Here is a 10923-nt window from a genome sequence, read left to right on the forward strand (position 1 = left end):
GAGAGAGAGAGAGAGAGAGAACACAGGAAAAGGACAAGTAGCACCAAGGTTGTCTAATAACATCTCAAGGTATCATATCATTTTATATTTGCCTGAAATCATATAACACACACACATATACACATATACATACATATATGTATAAATGGATGTATGTCTCAAAGGAAGTTAAGCCACTTGAGTTCATAATTCTTCCTACAGGAACCATAGACTAACAATAACCATGGGACCAGGTACAAGTAGTTGGTCAGGACAATTCAAGTAACTTCTAAAACAATAGAGATTATCGACTTAGATGTTGCTTGCCTCTCAGAGACTAAGGGTGAGCCCCTGTTACTGAAGACACCACACACTTAGAACATAGGACTCAGGTCATTTCAGCTGAATCTAACCAGAAAGCACCTTCCCTGTAGTCTTAGGTTCCATGGTTTGAAAAAATATTATGCAAGCTGCCAATGAAGGGAAGCAATTAAGCAGTCCTACCCAGTTGGTTGTGAGCCACTGTGAGTGGTCCTGATAATCAAACCTAGGATGTCTGAAAGAGAAACCTGTGCTCCTAAGCACTGAATCAATCTCTGGGTACTTAAATCTATTATTTTTGCATTAATATATTGATATTTTATTGTAGAGAAGAAATACCTTTGTTTATTTGCTGGTTTGGTGCATGAGCATGGACTCTTAAATCTTACATGTATGATACAATGCTGTTACAACAGATTTTGGTCTTCAAATTGTACTAGATTTCATCAGTAGCAGCTCTTAAAATGAACATATATGCACTTTCAACACCTCTATCACAAAACAGTAAATCCTGAGCAATACTTTATATGTGGGAGGAATACAGAGATGAGCGACGTGATCACAGACTTGAAAGAAATAGGGTGATGATTCTCAATATATACTAATTTAATAAGTTTATTTTGGCTTGTGTAGAAGTCAGGTGGATCTTGGAGACAGGCATATTCTTCTATTTACCTATGTGATGTCTTATTTGCAGCTGCTATATAAAGTGTAGTTTTATTGTTTGTGGGAATTACTACATCTTCCATACACATTGTGTCAACATAGCTACTGATCTGTCAAATACTTTCCTCTACCACCCCAGTTAAGAGACAACCATAGTCAGTTGAGGTGTTTACTGAAGGCAAGAGGGAATATGGAGTGGTTAGCAGAAGACAGTAGCTGTGAACATCAGCTTCCTGAACGTCACCAGCTGCATAAATAATATCCATGGTTGCAATGGACTTTACATATCATAAGTACCTATGGTGTAAACTTAAGATATATTGACACATGCCATAGTACCTAACTACTCTTTGCATCAGAGTAATTAAATTGTGATCTATTATGTGGAAAAAAATCACATCCCCAAGTACTAGACATCCTTCTCTGGGAAGGAGTGTGTGTGATTTTTGCAGGCATGTAGGACACCTCTATCATACAAAGTGGGATTGTGATTTTTTTCTTTGCTTGGAGATCAAATATAGTTTAAGGAGGTGCCACGGGTGCCAGATTGACGAGGTGCAGAGTTGTGTCAGGTTGGTTGGTTCACAGGTTATTAGATGCTTTGACAAACACCGAGAGTACCTATATTGTATTTCTTGGAAAGGATGAACACTTTAACTGGTAGGCTGAACAAAGCAGACTATTTTCCTTTATGTTAATGGGCCTCATTCAGCCAACTGAAAGTATGAGTAAAATTAAAGGCTGACCATTCTACAAGTAAAAGACTTACTGCATTTAATAAATGTCAGCTTTTCCTTATTTTCAATCTACTGCTTTCATATTAGAACTACCATGAGCTTGCTTGTTTCTCAACCCTTAGTACTCAATTGTAGTGGTGAGATTACTGTGTAGAATTGGCTCTCCTGTGCTTCCCAGCTCACCCTGATAATCTTACACGCTATAGTAATACATAACCAATCACTAATGATCTTTCTCTCCCTCTCTCCCTCCATCTCTCTCTCTTTCTTTCCTCGTCTCTTCTTATTTCCTTGTCTTCTGTTTAAGGCTTGAAGAAATCTGGCAACTGTTTCTATCTAACATCTATGCACATCATTAAAGACTAAATCTAACACAGATACCACCAAAGTCTAATGTGATGAATCAATTACTTCTATTGTGGTTACTTACAGGAATATGTTTGAGGATTTAATTATAGGAACAGAAATAATTCAAAGACAGCTGTGTCACCAAAAGCCACCCCAGCATGGCTGACAACTCATAAAACCCAGAAACCTAGAGCATAATGCAGACCCTGTAGGCAGCTCAACATGTTGAAAGATTTCCTTTCCAGGTAGCTCAGTTATCTCAGCAGGTAAGTGTTTCTTCTAGGCAGTTTGGATAGTCTATTTCTCTTAGGCTGCTTGCTGGTCTCTGCCTCTTCCAGGCTGTTAAGTTTGTCTGAATGTCTTCTGTGCAGCCTGCCTTCTCTGAGGGTGACTCTTGACAGTTTTTCCTGTTTGCTATTGGGGAAGGAGGTACCTAGTGAATAAGGTCAGTTTCAGGGACTTCCTGAAAGCTATTTGTTTACTTTCTACCTTAATAAGCTTCCCTGAAGGTTGGAATGGTAAATATCAAAGGAAACTACTACCCAATACCAAATGTTTTCTGATTGGTCTTAAGACTTCACAGGGTAAAACCAATACCTGGTACCATTGTTGGGCCAAGAACCTGTGGCTACATGACATAGGCCTTAGTGGAGAACCTACTGCTAATATTCAACCTAATAAACATATTATTTAATTCGTTCCTAATGCCTCATTGTTACACTCATAGATCAAGGCATCAAGTGCATTCACAGAAGCTTCTACTTCCGTTAGAGGATGATCCTCAGAAGGTAACAGCCAGGCAGAGTGCAGAAAAGAAGAGGTTTCAGAATACTCTGTTTGAATGTAATGTCTGTACTGCACCCCATCCTCTCAATGATCTCAAGATTGTTTTGAGAAAAGGGAGGAGGAATGACTGCAAGAGTCAGAGGCAATGAATGAGTACAGAGAATAATGTCCTGTTGACAATATAGGGAAGCTAAACATGTGAATTCACAGTGGTTCTGACAGCATGCACAAGCCCCATGGCAACTCAAACCAGACCAGTTGCCAGCAGGATGGGGCCTGAATTCTCATCTCTAGATGAGGAGCTATCAGCAATTGATAGCTACTGGGAAAGGAAGAGTCAGTTTTATTTAAGATCTTGCCACTGTAGATTGACCCTCCTCCATTGGGAGGTCATACATCAATGACTATATTGGCAGCACAAATTGAACTTGGTAGGTGAAACAAAGCAAAAGAAAACCATCTAGTGGGAAGGAAGGAGGGGGTGGGTATAGGAGGAGATGGGAAAAGACGTGAATATGGAAAATATCCTCACTGTACCAAGTTCTGAAGGAACTAACAAAAATAGATTTAAAAAGAAAAATCATAACAAATTTTTCTGAGAATATTCAGAAAAGTATCATACTTGTTCACTATTATTAGGAATGTGAACTGGAGCAGCCACTGTGGGAATCAATGTGGATGTTTCTCAGAAACCTAAAACAACAAATAAACCAGCCAACCAACAAACCAACAGCAACAACAACAAACCAAAAAAAAAAAAAAAAAAACAAAAACAAAACCTACTATATGACCTAGCTATATAACTTCTAGATATGTACCAAAGGATTCCTTGTTCTACTACAGAGATACTCACATACTTGCAGGTATTACTGATGTATCGTTATTACTAGAAAATTGAATTGGCCTGGATGTACATAATTAGATGGATGAGTAATAAGAATGTGATACATGTTAACAATAGAATTTTCTTCAGCTGTAAAGACAAATGAAATTAAAAAAAAATGGATAAAACTGGAAAATATTGAATTGGTAGAGGTAGTTCTGGCCAGAATGACAAATGCATGCATTTTCTGAGCCATGTGGAGTATATCTTAAAATTTTTAGACTAGTGTGTATAACTTGTAAAAATCAGAATGTTAGAAAATAGCAATGAATAGGTAAACAAAAAGAGGCCATAAGGGATGTATGTAGGGAAGTATATTGTATGTAGGAGGTATGCCATGTAATATGGAATATATAGGAGCGGTTATTGGATTTGGAAATAAGACCTGACCATGGAAGGTGGAAACATAAGGAGCAGAAGTTTAACTAAAATTAAGGACATATGAAAACACCATATAGAAGTTAATACTGTAAATTAATTAAAATATATAATATATAATGAAGATGTTTGAATAGAAGTACCATGCAAGGGAGAATAATGTTTCTGACAGAAGTCATAAGTTATTAAATGAAAATTCCAGAGCCAGGTATTAGAAATCTATCTATACATCTTTGCTCATAAAGGCTTCACTTACAGAGCATAAGGAAACAACACCAGACCTGCTCTAGAAGTTTCCTCCCTGTTGGAAAGTTTTCACAGCACCAGAAAGTGCTATGCAGGCTGATGGAAATAAAATGACATCAATGTTCTTACCCAGCTCTGGGCCCTACACTCTGCAGTACTGGTCTGCCAGGTATAATACACTCACTGGAGCAATAGTAGCTTAACTGTTATGGGGAAATTTATTGCTTTTTGATTGAATTGGAGACCAGCTCCACAGGAGGGCATTCTTCCTTCATACTATAAACCTGGTCAACAGCCCATGGCTGGGGTGGTCATCGGCCCTAAGAGGTCAACAGCTCCGTCTGCTCTTTTGCTAAATGGATGTTTTATAACTGCATTCTAAATGTTTTTGCTTCAAACCATAGATTAGAGCTGATGTGAGTTGTGGTCAGAAAAGCCATCAAACTCCTGCCCCGCTTCGTCCCCCATAAGCATGCAGTAGATGGTTGTTAATGCAAAGACTAATTAGTGTTTACAGTGCAGAAAGTTAAGTGTTAACTCCTTATACCCAAATGGTACATCTAATCACTTCAAGCCTCAGGGAACACTGCTTTAGAGGAGCAGGAAAAGATGCCATGGTAGAGGATGGGGATGATGCTGGGAAGCACATTCTTAAGAACATGACATGGTCATTGTACTCATGGGCATACGGCAGGTGTGGACACATGCATGACACTGGGAACATTAACACTTCATCATGGATGGAGAAAGCTTCAGAAGACCCCATATCCTCTGTAAGAGTTACAATCAGTCAGTGGTTGTGTGTGAGTCATTTTCTTCAGTGGTTTCAGCCAATGAAATTTTCTCATGAAAGTAACTGAGTAAACTCAGTGTGTCATAAAAGGTTGTGATGTGAGAGGGGACTTGCTGACAAGATAGGACTTTCAGTAGAAGCTGTAGTGGTATATAACAAGGCAATGGGGGGGCAAATAAAATAAAAATATTTTACATATTACTTGGGAAATTATTAAAGAATGAATTTTAAAAATGTTAAAGAATGGGAGAATGGGGAACCCTCACATATCAATAATAGGTGTGTAAAATAGTATAGATCCTATAAGAAATGTTATAGAATTCCTTAGCTATTCTAATTTTAATATTTAAAGGATCTATTATCATTTGCAGCACCATGGGTATGTCTGGAGGATGTCAGTGAAGTGATAGAACACAAAAGGATAAATATGTAAGGAAAAAGTTAACCCCATAGAAGTTGGTAAATAGTGCTTGCCTGGTGGGATGAGAAAGAGGACATAATGGGGAAGCCCTACTCATCAGAGAAAATGGTACGATCAGGAAGAAGGCATAAAATATCATACTCTATGGTACGGTGATGGCAGATAACAATGATCCATTCACATTTTAAAGCAAAAATAGAAAATTTGAATGTTTGTTGTGATGCTATTCCTGGTTGTCAACTTGACTACATCTGGAATGAGCTACAATCCAGTAACGGAGGGCACACCTGCGAGCCAGATCTTGAGGTGGGAAGACACAGTCTTCTGATCTGGATCTTGACATGAAGATCTTGAGGCCTAGTGGTCATGAAAAGCTTAGGCCCAGACAAGGTAGTACATACCTTTAATCCCAGGAGACTGGGGCAAACAGATCTCTGAGTTCAAGGCCAGCCTATGACAAAGCAAGTTCTAAAACCAGGAGTATAGGTAATCTTTGATCCGGGCCACACTTTCTGCTGAAGGGATGCATAAGGACATTGGAAGAAGGAAGACTCACTCTTCTTTGCCAGCTTGTACTTACTTGTTAGCTCCTCTATGGGAACCTCTATTAGATTGCAGTTTATACAGAAAACCAGCTGAAACAAGTAGCCTCATGGGACTGAGCAACTGCTAGACTTTTGGACTTCCAATTCACAAGTATCCATTTTTGAGTTAGTTGGACTACAGACTGTAAGTCATTACAATAAATTCCCTTATTATATAAAGATATTCCATATGTTCTGTGACTCTAGAGAATACTGACTAATAAATTTTAATCACAAAAATGATAAAAATATTTGACTTGAAAGATATTCTAGCTCTCTTGATTTGATCATATATGTATATGTGTATATGCTATGTATCCTATACATAGCATATACCATATCATATATATGATCAATATACACATAGACACATATATGTATATATGTGTATGTGCATTCACAAGTGTGCATGCATGTATGTGTGTGTGCATACATGAGTGTGCATGTATGTATGTATATGTGTATCCTTTTTTTGTGTTATATGCACAAGTGTATCTGGGTGCATATAGAGGCCAGAGGACTAGATAAAGTGTCCTTGTTGTCAGCATTCACCTTATTCCTTTGCAGCAGAGTCTCCACGAACCTGGAAATAAACAAGTGGCAAGCAATCTCCAGCAATACTTCTGTCTCTATCTCTCAAGGAATTACAGGCCTGTTAGTAGAATATACCAACATTTTTTATGTGGTCCTGATTTGAGCGCAGGTACTCATACCTGTACAGCAAGTGCTATTAATCACTGAATCATTTCTTAAGTCCATTAGCTTTTAGTTTTCTATCAATTTTATCAGGAAGTAACACAAACTGAGTACCTAAAACAACATGCATATATTATCTGACAGATGTAGAGGACAAAACCTCAATATTTGTTGTCCTATGGGCCAAGTTTCCTTGGGACTCCTAAGGACTGACTTTTTTTCAGAATTTTTCTCCAAATTTTGGTAGTCTCTACCTGATATGTTGAATGTCCAAGTTTTAGCATATTTAAAAGAACATCTACTTTCATAATACAGGTGTTAAATAAAGTAGTATTGATATTCAAAGTCATATATGATAAAAGGTCAATTTTCACAGCATTATAAAAGAATTATAAATGTTTATGTATTCAATACCCAGGGAAATAAATGTATAAAACTAAAATTAACAGATAAATAAGCAAGACATAACAATACAATATCAGGATACATGAATGTTCCACTTTAAGCAATAAATTAAGTATCCAGAAAGAAAGTGAAATAGCAAACACTGTTATAGATTTGAACATTATTATGGAGTAAACCTATGATAATCTCTTATGCATTTTATGACCAATTAGAACTTGGAAGTTCTGCTTACAAAAGAAAGAATAAATGTTTAAGGAGTAGAAATGAGAATTACACGAATTTGACCATTGGGCATCATAACTGGTTCTACCAATGTATCACATAACAAGGCAAAGATGCCAACCTGTATCAGAAACAAAAAAATAACAATGCCTATGTGAAGAAGAAAATGAAAAATTTGTTTGAACTTAAAGTGAAAAGAAACAAATGTGTGTTAGGTATGGTAGAATTTGGATATTTTTGTATGCTAATAAGATGAGGTTGAACATAGAGAAAGAGGGTACAAAAAGATTTTAAGAGCCAGAGAACAAAATGTCTGCTATCAGTGTCTTCTATCTTTGATAGAGAAACTGCTGCTATCAGTGTCTTCTATCTTTGATAGAGAAACTGCTCCTATAAAATCTGAAAATATGATTACCTAATCAGCCTACAGTATGATGCCGAACAGCAGTTGGCATGCCAGTGCAGACTGAGAAATCTTACAAAACTCCTCCCACCACAGGTGAAGAACTACAGACACACAGGCAATGTTGGCTGGTGAGAAATTGAGAATCAGTTTTCTCAATGGATACAGCCCTCCTGATAGATTGTTTAATACACAATGCTTATTCCCAAACACATAAACACATGAATAACTCTAAATGTACCCAGAAGGAGACACACACACACACACACACACACACACACACACACACATTCTATAGTATTGACTATCAATGCTATATTATGAATACTTTATATATGAACATATATATACACATTTATATGAAAAGCCCATGAATTTGAGAGGGATTGGGATGGACAAAGAAGGGGTTAGAGGGGGAGCAGGATTGAAATAATATAAATACAATACTTGCATATAACATTCTCAAAATAAACCCTCAAATTAAGAATAATAAGTATATTCTTAAACTAGTCTAGGAAAATTTTAAAGTATAATAATGTAGGCACTTTGGTAAAATGAAAAAAATCTGTAATTACAGTTAAAACCAAATTGATTTATATGTTTTCCAAAAACACGATGAGTTTCAGACTTATTAGGCAAGGTACAGTTTCCTATCTCATCTAGGGAGTGACTTGTGTTTGTCGTGACATTCAAGATACAAGAAATCTGGGTGTACAATTGGAAAATTGTAGTGCTATTAATATCAATGCATTTGTCTAAAAATTAAAAATAAATAAGAGGTCTAAGTTAGGATTTTACTGTTGTATACAGACACCATTAGCAAGGCATTTCCTATAAAGGACAACATTTGATTGGGGCTAGCTTATAGTTTCAGAAGTTTAGTCCATTATTATCATGGCCACATTAAGGCAGACACGGTGTTGAAGAAGGAGCTGAGAGTTCCTTGCCTGGAGGCAGTCAGGGGAAGACTGTTTCCAGGTAGCTAGGAGGAAGGTCTCCAAGCCCACCCCCAAAGTGACATACTTCCTCTAACAAGGCCGTACCTCCCTATAGTGCCACTCTTTGGAGCAAGCATATTCAAACCATCACAAAGAATGAATGTTTTTTAATACACCTATATTTTCTTGTATATTTGTATTCATTCTTACTTATCATATTGTTAAAGCTAGAATAATTTCTTTGCTTATGGTAGGTACATGTTTCATTATGGCATTTTCTTACATGTGTGCCATTATACTTTGTTCTTGTCCCTTCATCTCCCTTATGCACGTGTCTTGGTAAATGTAGTTTTACAATCAAATTATTTTACAGGTTCCATTTTGTTTGATTAGTGATACTATATTAATTTTAGCTCTATTATGCAGGAAATATTAAATTTTATTATACAACTCGTGTCTTCTTTTCTATTAATTCCTTTTCTTCTTGTTTTATAATCAAGTAGTAGAGCCATTAACCCAGGAAGAACTAAGCTTTTTCTCCACACTACAGAAATAGTATATGTAAAAGTTAACTGGAACGTATTTTTCTCAAATTCTTAAGCTCTCTTTATACATATATACATCCATATATAAACATATATGTATGTTTATATTACTTATGTTTCTATAAACTAATCAAAACAATCATGTCTCTGAAGCTGAAAGCAAACTTACAGTTGAATGTATTAATTCCCTCAAGAAAAAGAAAGCTTTATTAATGTCCTTTCTCAATGAATTAGTTTACACTCTTCAAACATAAGATTCTAGAACATCTTGGAGAAGTTTTTGTGAAGTTAACATTTAAAGTTAAATCAAAATACTGAGGTTACAAGAAATACTAATTAAGCAGTGCAATAACAAGGTAACCAACATCATTGGGTCTTCCAGAGAAGAATCAATGGTGAAACTGGAAAGTTTTGTGAATTTCTTTATGGATGTAGTAGGAGAGAGAATTTTCCAATGGATTGAGAACTGTGGCAAGTTGGGATAGCTAATCCTACTTTTCAGCTTGACTGCATATGGAATCATCTAAAAACCCAAACTGATAGACATAGAGGCAAGAAGACCCACCTTAAATCTGGGCCACACCATTCTGTGACAGCACACATAACACAGTTAGCATCCTGTTGGAAGAAAGGACACTACTACTAGTATTTTCTTAAATGAACATAAATACATAAAGTCTTTTCGTTTGTCTATTTGTTTTGTATTTAGTAGATATATTTTGTATATCTACTAGATATTTTAGTATTTTAGTAGATATGTTTTGTATATAGTAGATATCTTACTGTGGTACAAGCCCAGAACAATTTTTAGACATTGGATTTCATTGTAATAAGGCTGTACTTCAATGACCCACATATCAACAAAGGATTTTACCTCCATTGAAGCTAAGCTGAGAGTTGATACTTCTGCTGCACCAAGAAATGAATTGAATGCATGATTTTTGGATATAGACTTCCTGCTATGGTCAAAGCTACTTGACTTGAGTGAGTGACTTTATTCTCAGCCCACAGAGAACAGGTTACATTCATTTAAGAAATGGTGTGTGTATTAAGATGGTCTATCCATAAAGTCATTCACCAACTGTTTTAATGAACAATGGTTCTGCTTGGAGGGTGGCACAGACATTAGTTGAGGGTAAGAATTTGGTTCATTAGCTGTGATAATTTGGAAAAGCATTCATCTCACAGAAAGTGTAACTTATAAAATCCTCTTCTTCAAACTTGATACAAGAGTTACAAACGTCAAGCAAAGCATTCAGTCTCATTCTTTGTTGTTCTCTTACAAGCCACCTCCCAAGTTAATTGTCTATGTTTCTTTTGGGTATATAAATACTTTTTTCTTTAACATTTAAAAACATATTTTAATTAAATAGAATTGAATCACATTCTTGTTCCCCTTTTGTACCACAGCTCCTCCCATACATGCCCCATTCAATACCTATAATACCTTTTTTGTCATATTCCTTAAAATTTATAAAATATTATAAAAATAATATAAATATTATAAAAGTTGTTTGATATAAAACAGCAATCGATTTAACAGTCTTATGTAGATGCTCGTCTACAGCAATA

General features: G+C 36.1%; 1 protein-coding gene across 1 annotated transcript in view; it reads right to left on the reverse strand.

Moving 5' to 3' along the window:
* LOC116069208 (disintegrin and metalloproteinase domain-containing protein 26A-like) overlaps positions 1 to 10923 on the reverse strand; it is a 120318-nt gene that overhangs the window by 87757 nt on the left and 21638 nt on the right. The window contains exon 2 of the mRNA XM_031339624.1: positions 9917 to 9969. Coding sequence (XP_031195484.1) covers positions 9917 to 9969 — 53 coding nt within the window. The remainder of the gene's footprint in view (positions 1 to 9916; positions 9970 to 10923) is intronic.

The sequence above is a fragment of the Mastomys coucha genome, unplaced genomic scaffold, assembly GCF_008632895.1.
Source record: "Mastomys coucha isolate ucsf_1 unplaced genomic scaffold, UCSF_Mcou_1 pScaffold22, whole genome shotgun sequence".
Lineage (NCBI taxonomy): Eukaryota > Metazoa > Chordata > Mammalia > Rodentia > Muridae > Mastomys > Mastomys coucha.